The sequence below is a fragment of the Lutjanus erythropterus genome, chromosome 3, assembly GCF_056507025.1.
Source record: "Lutjanus erythropterus isolate fLutEry1 chromosome 3, fLutEry1.hap2, whole genome shotgun sequence".
Lineage (NCBI taxonomy): Eukaryota > Metazoa > Chordata > Actinopteri > Lutjaniformes > Lutjanidae > Lutjanus > Lutjanus erythropterus.
The window spans coordinates 1,125,906-1,148,233 of NC_139319.1; the positions used below are offsets into that span (position 1 = coordinate 1,125,906).

General features: G+C 42.4%; 1 protein-coding gene across 1 annotated transcript in view; it reads left to right on the forward strand.

The window, feature by feature from the left end:
• LOC146329330 (voltage-gated delayed rectifier potassium channel KCNH1-like) overlaps positions 1 to 22,328 on the forward strand; it is a 52,543-nt gene that overhangs the window by 21,333 nt on the left and 8,882 nt on the right. Inside the window, exons 8-10 of the mRNA XM_084714564.1 lie at positions 5,866 to 6,065; positions 6,903 to 7,155; positions 11,079 to 11,275. Coding sequence (XP_084570690.1) covers positions 5,866 to 6,065; positions 6,903 to 7,155; positions 11,079 to 11,275 — 650 coding nt within the window. The remainder of the gene's footprint in view (positions 1 to 5,865; positions 6,066 to 6,902; positions 7,156 to 11,078; positions 11,276 to 22,328) is intronic.

Genomic DNA, 22,328 nt, shown 5'->3' on the forward strand with positions numbered 1-22,328 from the left:
AAGCACTGAAAACATATTTTTGCTGCCTTCATCTGTTAGTTTGTGTTACTGTGTGACTTCTGTGCAGACAAACATGAACATGTTCACATACACAGGCATCTTTATTTCAGATCTGTGCGAGGGTCAGTTTTTGGACGTGATCCGTCCTGAACAGTTGAGATAAATGTCCGCAGTAACTGTAGACCGATGCCGACATTAAACGTACAGTATGGAGACGGACGGACAGTTTGTGGAGGTTTTCCAGAACATCTGCAGGTAAAAGCTTTTCCTCACTCAGCTGCAGGATGAAGAGCTGCACTGTTGACAATCTGTCTCCTTCATCGGAAGCTGCTGGCGTCTGGTGTCACCTCAGGATCTACAGTGTTGGTGTGGATCACAGTCACATCAGACATCACCTCCACCAGCAGACTCATCTCTCACTGTAATGATAAAACAGGAGGTTAACAACTGAGAACAAGAAACATTCACTACAACAAAATAAACACAACAACAACTGCACGGGTAGGAAGTAACCAAGTACAAATGACTTTTACTCCCTACATTTGAACACAAATATCTATACTTTCTACTCCTTCTTACATTTTCTGAACAGTTACTTTAGTTTTAATTCATCTGTGGAGAATAGGGGAGAATTTTTATTTTTATGTGCGACGCCTTCCAGCATCAAGACTGAACACAATGAATCAGATAAAGTACAAAACTAACAAAATGAGACGAAGACGCTAAAAACTACGTAAAAGATGTAACAAGATGAAAACAACGTATCAAGACGATAAAGACACAACAAGACCAATCAAAGACGGAGACTCTGGTGGAGAAAAGCTGAGTGTCAGTTGTCTTCGGACAGAAACAATCAGTATATATACTTTGAAGACTTTTCAGAGCCTGAACTTTTTCACTTTTACTGCAGTAAACAAGCCTGTTTAAAAAATGGTTAAAAATATGTGCTAACTTTAAATCCCAACAACTTGTTTTGTTTTGTTTTTTTGTTTTGAAGCAGTTTTGTCTTTTGTTTTGACTTCTGTCCGTCCGTCCGCCTGTAAACATCTCAGAATGTCTGATTGATGAAATGCTGCTGAAATGAGATCAGCAGGTCGCTGAGCGTCCAGAGAAAGTAAACTTGTAACCCAGTTTTACTTCCTGTTTGTGGGAGTCGAGCTCTGCAGTGCAGGGATTCATCTGACAGTTTGTCCCTGTGGGGCTCCTGTAGCGGCGCTGTATCCAGGGTGCAGTGCAGTCTGGGTAAACCTTTTGGTTTCCTATTTAGATTCATGAGGAACACTGAAGGAAGCTGAGTATTGGATTAACACCCCCCTCCTCTCCTCCTCCTCCTGTCAGCTTCCTGGCACACAAAAAGGCTGAGAGCCGCTGGAGGCTGATGGAAAGCGGTTGCTATGACAGCCAGCATCCTGGATCCAGGATGAGAGTTTGGGTCATTAGCATAGCGAGTGTGAGTGTTGTAATGCTTACAGTGACATCAGGACGGGGTCTGAGAGGAAGGACGGAAATAGCTGGTCCATTTTCTTTCCAGAGCATCGTCCGTCTCTGCTCTCAGAGGGACCGGACCAAACCTCTGTGATGACACCAGCACATTCATCTTTGTTATAAATGGTGTTCTGCTGCAGCCAATCACAGGTCACACGTTTGTTTCTGCAGGTTCCAGGTAAAGTTTTATCTGCTGAGAGCCGACACACAGAGTAACCACAGATGGCAAGTAACTAAGTACAAATACTTTACTGTACTCAAGTAGAGTTTGCAGGTATCTGTACTTTACTTGAGTGAAGACAGCTTTTTACTTTTACTCCTGACATTAAAACACAAATACGTGAACTTTCTACTCCTTACATTTTCAAAGGAGGCTTGTTACTTTAGTTACAAGACTGAAATAAAGTGAAAGATATAATGAGCCACAAACAGCATAACAAGATATAACAAGACGAGTACAGCTTAACAAGAGGAAAATTACATCAAAGACGTAACAAGACAAAAAGATGAAAATGTTGTAAAAGATGTAACAAGATGAAAACAACATAACACGAGAAAAAATAAGTAAAAGATGTAATGAGACACAATAAATGTAACAAAACAAAAAAAGACAAAAGACGTAACAAGATGAAAACAGATTGACAATATATAAAAATACAAAAATGACGTAAGACAAAAATGAAACAAAATGAGAACTACGTAAAAGATGCAATAAGACATAAAATAAAAGATTCACCATAATTATCATCAGTGCTGTTTGTTTTATACCTTAAACTCTTTTCATTCAGGACTGAGAAAAGCCTGAGGTGAAACACGCAGCTTTAGGTCTAACAGGGTTTAAACGTCTGTTTTTTGGATAAAATAACGCGGCTGTGTGTTTCTTCTGTCAGCAAGATAAAAATAACACAAACAGCTCGTGTGCAGCTTCTCAGCGGGGAACCTCCGGACCTGGCTCTGGTTCTGGACCTGCTGTCGCTGTTTCAGCGTTAGCTCAGAGGCCACCACTGAGTTGAGACGCCACGGTGACCTTTACTGTGTCGAGACACGAGGGCTGCCGCCTGAACGTCAAAGAATCAAGTCAGAAAACAGACAGAAGCTCACAGAAATGAACAGAGAGAACATTTATATTAGGAATTATAAAGGTATAACTCCTGGTGACCAACATGTTGTGTCTGTTGACTGATGAGAGAAGATAAACAAGTTTCTTGTTTTTCATCTGCATGACACAGATCAATGCAACAGCATGACAGGCTGTAAACTTTACAAACCAAGTCTCTAAATCACCAAAAACCACAAAACTAACAGTGATGGAAGCAGAGAAGAGTGATAGAAACGGAGCGCAGCTGACGCGCCGTCAGACACTTCACCAGAGCGCACTGCGGAGCGCCGACACACAGTGTGGCTAATGTTAGCCGTGTTAGCAGCAGCAGCAGATGCTCTCCTTGCAGGTTAACGTCCGGGTCTGTGCTGAACGTGGTCACATGTTCCTCCAGTCGAGTGATCATATACGAGTTAATTCTGTCACAGACTAAATTCAACATTATTTTCATGTTCTAGATTAAATTGACAAATTGTGCTGGTTTTACGAGCTGTCGTCTCCCTGACTTTGCTGATAAAAACATTCAGGGCTGTGGACATTTGTGCTGAGTCGTCTGTCTGATGGAACTGCAGCCCCGACTAGTGGCGGGCAGCTGCATAACACCATAGAGGCAACAGTTAACTGGCATTGCACATGAATAAAATATTGATAAATAGTTTAAATGACTAGTATTTCTGGTGCCGATGTTTAATCGTGTAGTCAACTAAAAAAATGTGAGTCTCAGTGGTAAAAGTCGCTCATGAGGGCTGATAGAGGAGTTTATTGTGGTTCACTGAACTGAAGCAAATCATTGAATATTTATATCTTTCAGTCAAATCTGATTTGACTCTCAGCCCTGTGAGACTCTCCTGTAACCTTTACTGTGTTGAGACTGTACAGTAACGTCTGTGAAGGTCATGGTGAGTCCTACGTGATGATTCACACACCTCCGGTCTCCGCTTCAGTTTCTGCTCCTGCTGGACTGGGGCGGTATTGATCCAGCGACCCCGCGTCCATCCTGCTGACAGGCTGTGAGGGGAGACGAGCTGAGTCAGGGATGGACTGTAGCAGTTAATGTCCAACCAATGATGTCAGCTCTCGGGCTGAGACTCTGGGACATGAAGACGTATATCAGGGATGAAGTGACTCGGAACTCAAGAAACAAACGTCTTTGTTTCTTAGAAGAAGAAGAAGAAGAAGAAGAAGAAGAAGAAGAAGAAGAAGAAGAAGAAGACATACTTTATTAACCTCCCTGTTTTTGACTCCATCGCAGGGTTTAATGTTTCTGCCGAGTCAAGTTTTACTTACTGTACAGATGTTTCCTTACAAGGCAGCTGGATTCACAAGATCACATAAGAATCCATCCTGCCAGGCTTTGACCTATCTGTTTGTGTCCAAACCACAGTCAGCGTCCTGTGGTCCATATTCAGAGCTGACTCGGCTCGACTCGGTTTGACTCGACCCGTCAGCCCGTCATGGCAGGGATTTGCATTTCCGTGACAACAGGGCTCCACACTTCAAGGTGTGTCTTTTACCTGAAGACGAGTTCTCCAGTCGAGCAGCTGCAAAGAAGTGGATAAAATGTTCATACACGTCTCTGGGATAAACACGCTATTTCCTTAAATTCTTCACAATAAAAGACTCCCGTTGTGTCATTATGCAAACACTTCTATTATGAAGCAGCACAAACAGGAAATGTTTTCATTCAGGGTTTCATCAGCAGTAAAGTAACACGACTCCGACACAACTGAAAGCAAATATGAAACAGTAAAATAAAGCAGGTACCTGCTCTGTTGTGTTTGTTGTTTGGGGGCCTCCAGGGGCCCCTCAGCAAAATGATAAAAAGAACAGAATAATCAGTATATGAATAATGTGTGAAATTTTCACATAAATGGATGCATTTGAAAAAAAGAAAAGAGCCATAGAGGTCCTGAGCTCCTAAACGTCACAAGTGTGCTGCAGCGTCCATAAAGCACTGATTTACTGCTGCACACTCACTAAGAAAAGCTCCACGTGTTCTCCGCTTTGAGAACCATTCCAATGAGTGTTTAGAACCAGCACTCTTCTGGAGACTGTGTACATCATGACTGATATTTCTAACAACGGTGCACATCACATCTGTCAGTGTTTCAGTTTTATTTCAGCAGCATCATTGCTGTAAGTTCACTGTTCCTGCTCAGAAAACTGCTGCCTGCAGACAAATAACAAATAAAATGAGATGTCAGGCCAACATGAATAAAGGAGCCACCTCTAATTTTTAAACCCACAGGGAGTTTTTACAGAAAACAGTATGAAGTCAGTTTGTTTCAAGGAAACGTCTGTACACAGATGTTTGATTTTTATTTAGCATTTATAAAATCAGTTCAGCAATTCATAGCAGAAATAACAACAGAGAGGAAACAAATAAAACAAGCAAAGAATAATACAAATAAATAAATAAACTGAAGGAATAAAATTACAACAATAAAATGAAAGTCAGAGAATTAAGTAAAAGGAAGACTGAGAAACAGAATAATGACTGAAGCTTTAAACATCCATGTGACTGAATGTGGTTTGACTAAAAACATCGGTCTTTACTTTCCTCTTAGAAATACAGACTGAGTTTGTTGCAGATCTGATGTCCAAAGGTTCCACAGTTCAGGGGCATAAAAACAGCAGGAACTCTCAGCGTTCCGTTTATGGGACTCGTGGGGAACATTTAAAAGAAAAGCAGTGGAGAACCTCAGTGATCTGACTGGAACATAAAGTGAAATCTCTGATGTTTGGAGGAGTGAGGTCATTTACAGATTTATGAACACATAAAAGACGTTTAGTTCAAACAGAAACAGTGTTTTAAGCAGTGGAGTCATGTGATCAGCCGAACCAGCTCCACTTTTCTTATCAACTCACAGCGAGTTATAAAAGCGAGGGTAAGAATTTCTGCATCCCTCTGAGATAAAAAAAACACAAAACGTTGTAATAAGGATAATAAAATGAGAATTAAAATTTAAATCAGAGTCTAAAGTCTCTCCTAAGCTCGTGATGCTGGTTTTAACTCGTCTGTTAAGGCTGCAGATTTTCTCTTTACGTGTTTGGTCCAATTAAAGAATCTCAGTTTCATCCTCATTTAGTTTCAAAAAGTTCTTCCTCATCCAAACTTCAATAAAACAGAAATGTCGTGTGTTGTCAGCATAAAAATGATTGTTAATGATGTTTCCAACATTGATGACTTGAGGTGAATAATTTGAATAAAATATCTGTATCAGTTTTGTCTTATAGGTAGAAAACGAAAGACTAAAATGTCCTCTCCATCTTGTTGACAGCGCTGCTGTACGCCACCATCTTCGGTAACGTCACCACCATCTTCCAGCAGATGTACGCCAACACCAACCGCTACCACGAGATGCTCAACAGCGTGCGGGACTTCCTCAAACTCTACCAGGTCCCCAAAGGCCTGAGTGAGCGCGTGATGGACTACATCGTGTCCACCTGGTCCATGTCCAGAGGCATCGACACTGACAAGGTAACGTTTGGCGTGAAGGACGTGCCGAGCTGCACGAGTGTGACGGACTAAACTCTCTCCGACATCAGCAAAAATACAACAAGTGTTTGTACTTTCTCCTCAGGTGGTTTTTGTCTTTTTCTAAAAGAGTTTTACTTCCTGTTTTTCATCGTTTGAACTTGTGCTGCGTCCTCTTCTTCTGCAGTTGTATAAAAGTTTTCTGAGTGGAGAACTGGCGCCACCTACTGCTGATCTCCATGAACCAACTCCTAATAATCACTTAACGATGTTGAAAGGAAACTTACAGTCACTCACATTTTATTTCACTGATTAACTTGAAATTTGGTTAAATTAAGTAACATATATCTGCCTGGTTACTGTGGAGTCACAGGACAGACATAAAGAATAAGAAAAGATGTACAAGACAAATACATACAAGTATAATTAGACATTTTCATTTATTTTGACATTTATTTATTAAATTATTTTTGTATATATACATATATATATAGTGTAAATGTGTCTGTATATTTTAAAAATCTGATATAAATGAAGCTCATTTTTTTGTCTGTATATTTACTTTAAAAAATATTATTTTATTTCTTTATTATTGGTGTTTTTTCCCCATTATCTTATGCAAAAGCAAAAGTGATATAAGGAAAAGTAAAGGGATGACAATAGATAAATGACATCTATATATGAATATATATATGAATATATTTTCAAAAATATTACATATATAAATAGATTTTATACAGAAATAAATGAATGATGTGTGGTCTATGTGACCTCAGTTTGACCTCTGTGTGACCTCAGTTTGACCTCTGTGTGACCTCAGTTTGACCTCCGTACCTGCAGGTGCTGCAGATTTGTCCGAAGGACATGCGAGCGGATATCTGCGTCCACCTCAACAGGAAGGTGTTTAAGGAGCACCCAGCGTTTCGGTTGGCCAGTGACGGCTGCCTGCGGGCCCTCGCCATGGAGTTCCAGACGGTCCACAGTGCGCCGGGCGACCTTATCTTCCACGCCGGAGAGAGCGTGGACAGCCTGTGCTTCGTGGTGTCGGGGTCACTGGAGGTCATCCAGGATGACGAGGTGGTGGCCATTTTAGGTGAGGAGCTCGGTTCTTAGACATATAATAAGCCTTTAGTTCCTTTAGTGTTAAAGGTGCAGTGCAGCAGAATAAATGAAGTTTCCTGTTCGGTTCTGCAGAACCTTCTGTTTTTTTGTCCCGGTCAGACTCGATGCTCCTCTCAGGTTTATAAAAGCTCCTTCAGCAGATGAAGTGTTGTTGTGTTTTAAATGGAGAATGAAAATGTGTTTTTGCTGCCGCCAGCTGACACCACCTCCGCCTCGCTCTGAGGAAACACCTGAGCTCTGAAACAAAAACACTGAATCCTGCAGAGTCACCTGCCACACAGACAAACACAGAGCAGGATGCTATTTCTGTCAGCCAGAGGAGGAATCATGCTCCACGGCTCTCATTAGCTAAGCATCAGTTTTGTTTTTATGCATGAAGTGATTTCTGAAACATGCTGCCTTTTTTTTGTGGTGGGGGGGGGGCTGATGGAGGAGCGATCAGCAGTTCAGAAACAGAGTGAAGGATGAAGGTGATGATGATGATGGTGGAAGCTGTCGAGGCGGAGCACGACTGAACGAACAGCTGTCAGAGTCATTATGCAATTCACCAAACCTCTGAGCTCTTTAACAGTCAGCAGCACAAACTCACATCTCCTCCCAACATTCAGAGCGAACACTGAGGAAACATGACTGTGTGTCTGTCAGCACAAATCACACACACAACAGACACCATGAGACGAAAACGCTGTGAATGACAGAACAAGACAAAAAAACTTAACAAGACAAAAACAATGTAACGAGACGAAAAAAAACACAAGACAAATACAACGTAACAAGATAAAAAACAACGTAACAAGACTAAAACAACGTAACAAGATAAAAAACAACGTAACAAGATGAAAACAACGTAACAAGATAAAAACAACGTAACAAGATGAAAACAACGTAACAAGACAAAAAAAACTTAACAAGACAAAAACAATGTAACGAGACGAAAAAAACACAAGACAAAAACAACGTAACAAGATAAAAAACAATGTAACAAGATGAAAACAACATAACAAGATGAAAACATAGACAAAGACGTAAATGACGTAACAAGATGGAACAGAAAGACCCTGTGTACACAGACTGGAGAACGGAGACACTGCAACTCTGACAGCAGACGGATGAAAGACAAGACAGAGTGTGAAATTAACACCACTGTGTGAAATCAATGGAAATATGACCTTACACACACACACACACACACACACACACACACACACACATCATGTAGCACCTCTGAGCTGCTGGAACACGCTGACAATAAAAATAATAAATAAATTAAATAAATAATAAAAACTTCTTCTGAGAAAAAATCCCCGATTGTTTTTTACAGTTAAGTGTGTCGGTGCGTTTGGTTTACTGTCGTCTCAAATAAGAGAACGCAGGTGATGCAGGATACCTGAATCCTCCGGTGCTTCTGTCTCACTGTGTCCAACACTCCTCCACTCAGGTGGGATTGCTACCTGTAACACACACACACACACATACACACACACACACACACAGCCTTTTGGCTTTCACTTTTCTGTCAAACCTCTTCTTTTTTTAATTCGTCTCTGTGAGTGTCTGACTTTGAGAGGCAGCAGCGTTCAGCGATTTTCACTGTCTCAACCTCTTGATTTCGTTCTGTGAGACGTTCCTCTCTCTAACTGTTCTCTCAGCGTTCCATCGTCCTCGTGCAGTCGGTGTGAGTGAGGATTCATTTCAGGCCGTTTCACTGAGCATTTAAATCTGGGCGTCATGTGACGTCTGCAAAATCTGCTCCACATTTCAGATTGATAGTGATTTATAAAGTAAAGCCAGCGTGGGAAGTGGCTGCGCTCTGTTTTATAAATCTGAATAATTTGTGTGTAACCACTTTCTGTGTTTCGGTCGTACGTCACTCTTTCCATGCCAGCGTTTCTTAATGAAGTTACCAGCCAGCTCCAGTGTTTTGGGTTTTTTTCCAAATTCTCTGATTTTTCAACCCCCACAGAATATTCAGTTCTATGAATGTGTTAACATGGAATATATCAAAAGAAAGAACAGATCTTCTAGTTTCAGATACAAGAAAACCTTTTTGTTTTAGCTTCATTCATTCTTCTGTTATAAACTCTTGAATGATGGTTGGTTGCATCAAAAAATCCTCTTTTCAGTCAAAAAATGGAGAAAACTGTTTTTGTGAAAGAGACATTTTTAAGCAGAATATCATCTTCACATTTTTATTTATTTTTTTTTTTTTTATCACTTCACACTACATGTGTGTGACATCACTGTCACCAGCTTGTCAGGCCCGGGGGTTTGAGTCTATGTGAGCAGCCTCGCTGTGTCTTGGCTGTTGTGGAGGTCCGGGGTCTGCAGTCCGTGTCCGGACTCTGTGTCCAGGTCGAGCTGCTCCCTGACCAGCAGATCTGCAGCTGAGCTCCCATGTTTTCATGAAGGAGACCATTTTTTGTCAGATGATCCGTCCCCTTCCACCTGGCAGTGAAAACAGCAATTGATGGAAAATCTCGTCAATGGCGAGGAGAGAGCGGAGGTTTCTATAGAAAGAAAGAAGCTCCTACATTAAATAATAATAACAGACAAATGATTAATTGATTAATTGATTTGTTAATCCATTCCTGGATTCTAACTAAGCTGGCAGCCATGAACTCTGACTCTCGACGACCTGCTTCTGTTCCTCACGTCTGCTTTTTACTTCCAGATAATCACCAGGAGACGTTTGTTATCAGCAGAGCGAATCAGCTTCAGTTCCTCTCTGGATAAATATTTAGATTTTCACTCTGAGCCGAAAGCCGCCTGAAGTTTCACATCACCTCAGAAACTATTTAAAGTCAGCTTCACTTCCTGTTTTCACCTCGGTCAGATCTGCAGCTGCAGCCTCGCAGAGAAACGCAGCTTCGTTAATGATGGCGTTCATCGTTTTGACTCTCTGGTGTGTCGTCATTTATCCTCCGCAGGGGACAGAGAGGTGTTTGTGTGTGTGTGTGTGTGTGTGTGTGTGTGTGTGTGTGATCATGAAGACGAATCTGCTCAAACTGTCACATGACGCTCAGAGGAAGCAGTGAAACAGACACCACACACTCTGTAAAAGTCAATCAAAAATAAGAACTAAACTCAGTCCAAAAGAGCAGCTCAGAAGTCTGCTGCCTTAAGTCCAGTGTATGAAAAACTTTATTTCCTCACGAGGGAATTTTTATTGAATATATGCAAACCCCTTCTTCCACATTATGGTAATGAAGACATTGATTGCTGAGGGTGTAACGAAAGTTAAATTGCACTTATAGTGATAATCTACATGTAAATGTGATGATAAATGCTGTGAGAGTCATTATCCATTAATCTGTCAGTTATTTTCTCGATTAAAATGCTGAAAAATGTCCAGGATGACGTCCTCAAATGTCTTGTTTTGTCCACAACTTGAAGATAGTTTACAGTCAGAGAGGAGTAAAGAAACCAGAAAATATTCACATTGATATAATGGAAAAATTATTGCCAAATTGATCACTAGTTGAAAAATGGGTCCAAACAACCTATTTTTCAACTGACAAGATTGTGACAGAATTAATTAATCAATTAATTGTTAATTAAGTCATTTTTTAATTAAAACGGTCTGAATTCTCTGATTTCAGTTTCTTAAATGTGAATATTTTCTGGTTTCTTTCCTCTCTGACAGTAAACTGAATATCTTTGAGTTGTGGACAAAACGAGACATTTGAAGACGTCATCTTTGATCAACATTTTCTGACATTTTCTGGAGCAAACAACTGATTGATTATTAGAGAAAATTATCAGATTACAGAATGGCTGATCTGACCAATCAGAATCAAGTGTTCTACAAAGCTGTGTAATGAAAGTTGTTCAGAAGACGTGAAGGTGAGACTGTCTGTAACCTGTCTGTCTGTCTGTGTGTCTGTCTGTCTGCAGGTAAAGGTGACGTGTTTGGCGACGTGTTCTGGAAGGAGATGACGCTGGCGCAGTCCTGCGCTAACGTCCGAGCGCTGACCTACTGCGACCTCCACATCATCAAACGGGACGCGCTGCAGAAGGTTCTGGAGTTTTACTCGGCCTTCGCAAACCACTTCGCCAGAAACCTGGTGCTCACCTACAACCTGAGGAAGAGGGTGAGTCTGCAGCTGACAGACATTTTCACTGTCGATTATTCTGTTGGTTATTTAAACGATTCATTAATCTTGCCACAGTCTTATCACTTGAGAAATAGCGGTGCGCACCGTGCACGCCACGTTTGGATCTATTTTTCAAGTCTTTCCTGTAACAATTATTTCCATTATTGATTAGAAGTTACGGTGTGTGCCACATGTTTTTCAATCATTTTCATTATCGATTAAACTGGCTATTATTTTCTCAATCAATTATTCCTGTCACAATCTTGTTAGTTGAAAAATGGGTCCAAACACGTGGTGCGCACACCGTGCACGCCGTATGTTGAATAATTGATTAGCTGTTTGGTCCAGAAAATGGTGAAAAATGTCAGTAAATGTTTCCCAGGATGACGTCCTCAGAAACGAGAGAAAAACCAGAACATGTTCACATTTAGGAAGCTAGAATCAGAGAACTTTGTGCTTTTTCTTAGAAAGTGACTCAGACTGATTCACTGATGTATATTGAATATCGTTGCAGCTGTAAACATCCTCACCCACAGATTGTTGTTTTGTTTATTTCCTGTGCAGACATCTGTCAGCTGAAGGAAATCACACGATTAAAGAGATTTTAAACTCTGAATAAAACACTAAAATGCTCCTAAAATCAGTCCAAAGGGACAAAATGGACATGTGGACCTGTGAATGTGTGTGTTTGTGTGTGTGTTTGCAGGTCACGTGACCTCAGAGTCGCTCTGTTGTCGTCAGGTTTTCACGCTGAAGTCTTTACATAAGCTGCTTTGTTCTGGGCTCGTCCTCCTCCACAGAGCAGGTGTGATGTGAGCTGAGCCAACAGTGTGGAGGTGGATGATGACGGGCCGCCGTGCTCGCTCTTCAAACACGCTCGCTTTAACCCTTAAACTCAGCTCATTCAGGCTCCACACGACACACGACGTTTGACCGGAGACCGAAAACACGTCTCTGCCTCAAACACAAACCGCCTTCAGGACTGTTTGACACATTTAAAAACTGAACTGCACACAGACGACCTTCAGAGTCTGCAGACTGTTGTACAACTGTAGAGCTGCAACAACTAATCGATTATTAATCAATTATTAAATCAAACACCAACTACTTGAAAAACGATCATTTTCAGAGAGAGTCAAAATTATCTGATTCAAGTTTCTTAAATATGAATCTTTTCTGGTTTCTGACGTCATCTTGGACTTTTAGAAACGCTGATCGATCGATTCACCATTTTAACTAATCGATTGATCAAGAAAATGATTGACAGATTGATTGATAATAGGCTCAGGGATTATCAGACTGCATGTAACATGATTACATAATCTGGATACAAAAAAAACTCCAACTATATTCCACACAGATGAAGAAAATGTAATCAGATTACAGACACTTTTTCCATATAAGTGTATCTGTAATCTGATTACATAGTAGGATTACAATTTTCAGATAAAGAGCGATGCCACGTGACGACCATGCACAGCGCGCACACAGCTGCCAAAAAGGTGAAAGACATAATGAGACGAAAACGACTTAAAAGACGTAACAAAATGAAAACAGCATAAAGGACGTAAGCAGACATAAAAGTTATAAAAGATGTAACCAGATGAAAAGAACATAAACGACCTGATTATGAAAACGTAACCAGATGAAAACGACGACGACGAGTTTTGTCTGTGTTCTTGTTAATGTTTATCAACATAAATTCTGGTCTTCTGCCTCAGTAATTATTAGAAAATGTCTCATTTTTGTGAAAAACATGACTCCTCAGTCATGACATCATCATCCTCACATTAACGAGGCCACGGCTCGTCTTCCTCCTCGTCCTCTGTCATCTTCAGCAGCAGTTAGTTAACGAGTCCTTGAGCCCCGAGAGGTCGATTTAATAAGACCTTCTATTGATCGAAACCACAACAATCAATTCACTGATTTACAGATTTCATCAGTGATCCATTTCCTCAGACAGCAGATAAACGGGGCGGCTGTTTGTGTCAGAGGGACGTAAATTCACTTCCTGTTTCCAGCGGGACACCAGACCTCTGTCTGACCACCTGCTCGCTCCGTTCTGAGAGAGAGAGAGAGAAAGAGAGAGACAGAGAAAGACAGAGACAGAGAGAGAGAGACAGAGAGAGACAGAGAAAGAGAGACAGAGAGAGACAGAGACAGAGAGAGACAGAGACAGAGAGAGAGAGACAGAGAGAGACAGAGAAAGAGAGACAGAGAGAGACAGAGACAGAGAGAGACAGAGACAGAGAGAGAGAGACAGAGAGACAGAAAGAGACAGAGAGAGAGACAGAGAGAGACAGAGAGAGAGAGAGAGAGAGAGACAGAGAGAGAGACAGAGACAGAGAGAGAGAGAGAAACAGAGAGAGACAGAGAGAGAGACAGAGAGAGAGAAACAGAGAGACAGAGAGAGACAGAGAGAGAGAGAGAAACAGAGAGACAGAAAGAGACAGAGAGAGAGAGACAGAGAGAGAGAAACAGAGAGACAGAGAGAGACAGAGAGAGAGAGAGAGAGAAACAGAGAGACAGAAAGAGACAGAGAGAGAGAGAGAGAGAAACAGAGAGACAGAAAGAGACAGAGAGAGAGAGAGAAACAGAGAGAGACAGAGAGAGAGACAGAGAGAGAGAAACAGAGAGACAGAGAGAGACAGAGAGAGAGAGAGAGAGAAACAGAGAGACAGAAAGAGACAGAGAGAGAGAGAGAAACAGAGAGAGACACAGAGAGAGATTTTGATTTTTCAAACCACTTTTATTTGCTCATGACTGTTACGAAATCAAAAGTACAAAACAAATAAAACTCAGCAATGAACTGAACAAAAAAACATGAAATAAATGAGACATCCTCAATTCAAAAAAAGACCAAAAACCAGCTCATCGTTCTTCACAGAACACAACACTTGTTTAAAGCACCAGATCTTTTCAAACTCATCCACATTATTTGTCAAAAAATAGAAACTGAAATCAGTTTTCAGACGCACCTTCAACATACGTTTAAAAATCAACGTTGCGTCAACATCAAATGAATTTTCAAGCTTGTTTTTCCGGCTGAGATAAATTGCCATTTTGGCTTGACCCAACACAAAATTTAAAAGCTGACACTTCATTTTCTTTTTCCTGTTGTACCTGTAACCCAGTATGAACATGTGATGTGAGAAAACCTCATCGAACAAAACAAACATGTGAGTCAAACACTGAAGTAGAGAGAAGAGACGACCACACTCTAAGAAACAGTGGAAAACTGTCTCTCTCTGTGGACAGAAAGGACAGCTATCAACAACATTTGGATTGATGACAGAAACAAATGCATTGACAGCAACAGCACCGTGTAGAACCCTCCACTGTAAATCACCAACCCTCTTTGTTATCGGTGGTTTATAAAGTGTTCTCCACTCAGGCCTCTGAGCCTCCGTCAGGGCCAGATGAGCTCTCCATGGACTGTCAACTCTCTCTTTCAGTTTGTTCTGGTTCAAACATTTCACTAATAGATAATACATTGTCTTACCTGTCATGGTGCTCAGTTTGTAATCAGCAACATTATTCAGTTTTAACAGAAAACCACCACATTTAAAAACAGGAACAATTTTCACATCAGGAACAGGATCACTAACATCAGGCTGAATCACACCGTCACAATAAGCAGCAATCAGTAACAGTTCAGAGTCAGTTAGCTGCTGTTTCCAGCCTCTCAGCAGGAGGCTGACCACCCTGACCGACCTGATCCCCAGGCGTGAGGCCAGACCTGTGGCTTCATCCAGGTGAGGGCCACACACCTCCACCACACGGCCCAGTGTCAGGATTCTGGCCTCACACAGTTTCTGGAGCACGGTTGGTTCTGCTTTACACCGGAGCCGAATCCCGTGAACCACCGGCTCCCTAAGAAGCCAGAACACCGAGTCACATGTGTTCAGTCTGTCCTTACGGAACATTCCCCATACTTTAAACAGTCCTTGATAAAAGCATGGAAGGTCGTCCAACTTACATCCATTTAAATCCATTAAAAACAGAGACTCAGCCAGACCCAGCCCACCACACCTCTCCAGTATGGCACGAGCTACGGGTCTCCAGACCAGGTCCACAGGTCCAGTCAGGAGTCTCTGGATGAACTGGAGCCTGAAAGCAGCCCCCCTGGTCGCCAGGTGGACAAGCCCATGTCCTCCTTCCTCCTTGGGCAGGAAGAGGACGCTCTGTGGGACCCAGTGCAGACGGTCCCAAAAGAAATCCACCAAGACCGCCTGCACTCTGGACAGCAGGTTTGAAGGAGGGTCCATACAAGCCAGCCGATGCCACAGCATGGAGGACACAAGGTTATTGATGATCAGGATCCGACCTTTAAAAGACAGTTTAGGTAGAATCCATTTCCATTTTTTCAAACGGCCTTCGACTTTTTCTAAAAGACAGTCCCAGTTTTTGGAAGAGAAGGTCTCATCACCAAGATGAACTCCCAGATATCTGAGTCCTCCACTCTTCCACACGAGGCCTCCAGGTAAAACCAGTCTATTGATCAGTCCTTTACCTACTGCCAAGGCCTCGCTTTTTCTCCAGTTCACTTTAGCAGAGGAGAGTCTACTAAAGTTAATCACAGTTTCATTTAAAACATCAATATCATGTTGGTTTTTCACAAGAACGATGACATCATCAGCATACGCAGACAATTTTAAACAATTACTACACCCAGGAAAAGAAAAACCTGACAAAAATGACCTTAATTTGTGCAAAAAGGGCTCTATGGCCAGAGAGTACAACATTCCAGACAGGGAGCAGCCCTGTCTGACTCCCCTCTGAACTCTGAACGGAGCGCTTAAACCCCCATTAATCTTGAGTACACTCTCAATGTCACTGTACAAGACCTGGATCTGGGCTATGAAACCAGAGCTGAATCCAAAAGCCTGCAGCGTCTGCCACAGGTACTGGTGTTCAACTCGGTCAAAAGCCTTTTCTTGGTCTAGAGAAATCAGACCAAGCTCACAGCCCAATGAACCAGAGAGGTCCAAAATGTCCCGAATTAGAGTAATATTATCAGATATCAACCTGCTGGGTACACAGTATGTTTGGTCCACATGAATGACCTGCTCCATCACTTTTCTCAATCTTGTTGCCAACACTTTGGACAGCAGTTTATAGTCAGTACAGAGTAAGGACACAGGACGCCAGTTCTTAATGTCTTGCAGGTCTCCCTTCTTCGGGAGGAGGGTGAGAACAGCTCTCCTGCTGCTCAGTGGCAACCTCCCCTTTCTCAGACTGTCCCTGAGAACAACCAACAAATCTTCACCTATAACAGGCCAGAAAGTCTTATAAAAGTCTGCAGGAAGACCGTCAATCCCAGGAGCCTTCCCACTCTGCAAGCTCTGCAGGGCCTCCTGCAGCTCCTGAGCAGAGAGCGGCGCCTCCAGCTCTGCATTATCCTCCTCAGGGACCTTAGGAAGGTCCTCAAAGAAGGACAGCGCCACCTCTGGTTCGTCCTGGAACTCAGTCCTGTAGAGCTGTTGATAAAAACCAACAGCACACTGACGAATATCAGCCGACTCCTGCAGCAGCTGCCCAGTGTCAGAGCGCAGAGAGTGTATCAGCCTCCTCTGGCCATTTTTACGTTCGAGACCAAAGAAAAAGTGAGAGGGAGCGTCCATCTTAACAACATTCTGAAAACGTGATCTAACCAAAGCACCCTGAGCAGAAATACCCAGCAGGTCAGACAGAGCTGATTTTTTGCTTTTGAAAACTTCAATATGTTCTCGTTCTCCTGTGGAGTCTGCTAGAACCTGCAGCTCCACCACTTCTCTCTCCAGAGCTCTCATAGATCTGGCCATGTCCTTTGTGACATTGAGAGTGTACTGTAGGCAAAGCTGCTTGATCTTAACTTTGCCTACATCCCACCACTGCTGTAAGGAGACAAAGTCAGATTTGGTTTGTCTGTAGTTCAGCCAAAAACACTTGAAAACATTTCTAAAAACACTGTCAGACAACAGAGAGACGTTGAAGTGCCAGTACGCACTTTTACATTTTACATCCTTTATAAAAATTGAGCACTGTACAAGAGAATGATCAGAAATACCAACCGGACTAATAGCACAACTTTTAAATACATTAATATGATGTTCAAAACAATAGAGACGGTCCAGTCTGGCCAGGGATAAAGAGTTATCTCTGGAGTGAACCCAGGTGTACTGACGCTGACTTTTATGGAAATGTCTCCAAACATCACACAGTTCAAAAGTTTCCACAAGCTGAACAAAACACCTTCTAGAGGCAGGGTGAGGTTCCTGATGGTTCCTGTCCAAAACAGGGTTTTCTGTACAGTTAAAGTCTCCGCCCACAAACAGATACTCCTCACTGTCACAGTTACTAAGGACATTTTTTAACACATCCAAAAACAGCAGTCTTTCTGAGGCCACAGCTGGAGCATAAACATTTACAAAAACCATTTTAACTTTTTCAAATTCAGCACACAGTTTCAACAGCCGACCTGGAACTATTTCACTGACAGTACAGGAAAGAGGTGAGAAATCTCTAGAAAAGAGAATACCAACCCCCCCACTGTTACTGCTCTTATGACTGAAAAAAGCCTCCCCACTCCATTCCCTCCTCCAGTCAGGTTCAATGTCAGCAGTGCTGTGAGTTTCCTGAAGGAAGATTACATTCAATTTCTTGCACTTGAACAGATTAAATAGAGAAGCTCTTTTAACATCCTCTCGAGCACCGTTAATGTTTAAAGAACCCAGCTTAATGTCACACATATTTAATATAAAGCTGCATCCCAACAAAGACAAAGCAAACAAATGAAAGAAAAACACAGCAAACTTATTCATCATTGGCTATTTGGGCTCGAACCTTCTGCAACAGTTTCTTTAACCTGAAAATCTCTGGGTCAGTGAAAGATGGCTGCCCAAGGCTTCCTGCGTTCTTCATGAAGAACCGGACTGAGTCATGAAAAAGCTGCAAGTCTGGGAAAAAGTCTTCGACCTTCACAGCCCTCAGCCCCTTTGTTTCTTTTAGAAAAGTTCTGATTCTCAGGAAAGAATAACCGCTCTGTGGTTCAACCTGCATGTTGTCGTCCTCACAGTCATTAACTTGTGAGTTCTGTGTGTTTTGTGTGTCCTGTGTGTCAGTGTGTGTGTTCTGTGTGTTCTCCTCTGACTGAGAGGAGGAACACTGTGGACCTGTCTTTGACACCTTCTTAGTTTTTACAGTATTGTCTTTAGTTTCTGTTTGTTTCCTTTTCACAGGCAGCTTCATTAACTCATCATCCATTACAGTCTGTTCCTCTAACACAGACTCAGCCACTCTGGTTGCTGTGTGTCCCGTCTGCTCCTTTAACTCCTCCTGAACACTGAGCTCCTCCTCATCACTCTCCTCATCATCCAACTCAACATCATCTGAGTTCATGTGGTCACTGTCTGCTCTGTTCTCAGCCCCCTGTGTGTCATGTTCTGTGTTCTGTGTGTCGTTCTGTGTGTTCTGTGTGTTCTGTGTGTCTCTGTGTGTGTCTCTGTGCGTTGCGTTCTGACCGGCGGCTGTGACCGGCGGCTCCGCCGCGGACGCAGCCTGACGGTCAGTCGCTCTCTCTGGACACGAGCGGACCAAGTGTCCCTCTGCCCCACATCCAAAACATTTTAACGTGTCAGACGTTACATGAACAGTATAACCAAAATCATCAATGCGGAAACTGAAAGCTAAGTTCAGTTCCTCGCTGTTCTTGAGGATCATGAACACCTGTCTTCTGAAAGACATTACATGCTTGAGGTGCGGAGATTTACAGCCGAGAGGGATCATTTTAATCGGAGACACCAGCTGTCCGTGTCGGGCCAACTCCTTCTCCAACATCTCATTTCTCAGAAACGGGGGCACATTGGAAATAACAACTTTTTTAGCGGGGCTAACAAGAGGAATGACGGGAGTCAGTGTCCCCTGAATCACGACTCCGCTTTCAACAATCTGGTTCACTTTATCAGTGCAATCCAGAAAAATGACCACAGCGCTGTTCATCCTGGAGGCAGATTTAATGCTGCCATAACCCACAACTGCACCCACAGCTAAGCTGCACTCCTCCACCGACACACCGACAGCCGGAGAAAGTTTGACGGCGTGTCGGCGAGTCAGCCTCTCCAGCCCGGAGACGCCGCGCACCGCCATGCCCGGCTGTGTGGCTGCGGCGGCAGCCGCCACCAAACAAACAACAAAAACTTAACAAATAAACAACAAACACAACTCTGCTGACAGAGAAGAGATGAATAAACTCATAGAAAAACACACAGTGGAAGAAAAATGAGCAAAAAGGGTTGAAAAACTTACACACTTTCACAAACGCTCTCTGAGACACTCGCCCAGTCACTCTCAGCACACACTCAGAGAGAGAGAGAGACAGAGAGAGAGAAACAGAGAGACAGAAAGAGACAGAGAGAGAGAGACAGAGAGACACAGAGAGAGAGAGAGAGAGAGAGAGAGAAACAGAGAGACAGAAAGAGACAGAGAGAGACAGAGAGAGAGAGAGAAAGAGAGAGAGAGAGAGAGAGAGAGACAGAGAGAGAGAGAGACAGAAAGAGAAAGAGAGAGAGAGAGAAACAGAGAGACAGAGAGAGACAGACAGAGAGAGAGAAAGAGAGAGAGAGAGAGAGAGAGAAACAGAGAGACAGAGAGAGACAGAGAGAGAGAGAGAGAGAGACAGAGACAGAGAGAGACAGAGAGAGAGAAAGAGAGAGACAGAGACAGAGAGAGAGAGAGAGAGAGAGACAGAAAGAGACAGAGACAGAGAGAGAAACAGAGAGACAAAAAAAGTCTTTAAGTGTAAAAACAGAAAGAAGACAGATTCTCTGAACGTGTGAGGAGAAATAAAAGATAAATCTGAAAACTTGAAATCAGCAGCTGCTCTAAAACCACATCAGTGAAACCAGTTCCAAAAAGCAGAAACACCTGATCAGAGGTGGAACGTCACCACGTTCTCACATCTGCTTTTAGAACACACTCAGCCTCCATCTCAGACATCAGAGGAACCAGAGGAGAGGATTTAAACCACAGAACCAAAACTAACATGAAATCCTTTTCAAACAAGCCGCTGTCTTTAAACCACCGAAGTGGAACAACACGTATTTTTATCAGGGTTTAATTTTCACTCTTCAGTTATGATGGAAAAACTATTTTAAAAGATCAAACTCCTGAATGTTAAACCTCAAACGTCCCAACCTCCATGTGATTAAATGTTCCGACTCTGTCAGATGGAAAATCACATGGAGTCGACAAAACGTTCCATGTTTTCATTTCACTGCGTCGTCGTAGTGAGCAAACATTTTATTTTTTAAAGTGTCTCAGAGTCTCTAAATGTTCATCAAAACACACATTTTTTAACCATAATTCTTATTTATCTTGATTTAGAAGGACGACAGAGTCGACATGTTATGGTTGAGACACATCTGATAGAAATATTATTGATTGAATTTGTCTAATAACAGAAAGTTTACCAGAGATTGATCAGTACTTTTTAAAACCAGGAAGTGAGACAGGGGTCGTGTTTTTGTTGACAGAAATCTGGGACACAACTTTAAAGGGTCAACATTTTCGTGAAAAAATATATTTTAAAACAAAGATGATTATAACAGCACATTTTTACACCTCTGTTATCAGCAGGTTTTGTTAGTTTTAGATTTTAACACATTTTTAAATTGTGTGAAGTTGATTTTTTTCTGGTGTCTTCTGGCACAGAGCAAGTTTAGACATTAAGAAAATTAAAGCAAACCAAAACATTTGATAATTACACATATTTCATGTATATGAGCCCTTTAAGAATTTTCACCAAATAACGTGGATTTAAAGCGTCACTATACATAATTTTTTTTTTTTTTTGGTAGAACGTGATTGTCTCAGTTCTCAAGAATAGTTAGTGATTCTCATCTCATTTCATGTTAGATTTACTGCTGTAGAACGAATGAGAAAAGAACACAAAACTCATGAACAGATGAAAGAGAAGAAGAAAACGACGTAACAAGCTGAAACAGACGGAGACTCTGAAAATCTGAGGGTCAGTTGTCTTTGGACAGAAACAGTCAGTAGAAATGTCCTTCAGAGGACGACTTTTTTACTTTTATACTCTGAGGACATTTCAGAGACTGAACTTTTTCACTTTTACTGCAGTAAACAAGTTGAATCAGTACTTCTACTTTTAGCAGAGTCTTTTTTAAGTATCTGTACTTCTGCTGCAGTAACAGATATGTGTACTTTTGCCACCTCTACCCCAACTACATTTATAATATTAATATACAATAATAATTATATAATACTACTACTAATAATAAAAAAAATATTATTTCACTGAGGCCCTGCTGGCGCCCCCTGGTGGGCTTCCCGTCCCCTCTAACCCATAAAGCAGTGAACCATAACTTGATCACTGTATTGTACTTTATTTTTTGTTCTCTTCTCAAACTGTTAATGGACCCCTCTTGGCCTCTCTTGGCCTCTCTTGGCCCATCTTGGCCCCTCTTGGCCCATCTTGGACCCTCTTGGCCTCTTGGCCCCCCTTGGCCCCTCTTGGCCTCTCTTGGCCCCTCTTGGCCCCTCTTGGCCCATCTTGGACCCTCTTGGCCTCTTGGCCCCTCTTGGCCTCTCTTGGCCTCTCTTGGCCCCTCTTGGCCCATCTTGGACCCTCTTGGCCTCTTGGCCCCCCTTGGCCCCTCTTGGCCCCTCTTGGCCTCTCTTGGACCCTCTTGGCCTCTCTTGGCCCCTCTTGGCCCCTCTTGGCCTCTCTTGGACCCTCTTGGCCTCTCTTGGCCCCTCTTGGCCCCTCTTGGCCTCTCTTGGACCCTCTTGGCCCCTCTTGGCCCCTCTTGGCCTCTCTTGGCCCCTCTTGGCCTCTCTTGGACCCTCTTGGACCCTGGCCCGGGTATAACTACAACCTTCACACCCCCGCCACTCTGCTACTGAACCGAAGACAGAATCTGCTGATTAGATCATCAGTCAGTGTCACACCGACCTAAAACTTACAGACCTGAGATCAGATTTTCTCAATACAACCAGCCAGTAGTTTAAGATGAATTCAATCATCTTCCAGAACCAGTAAATCAGGTGT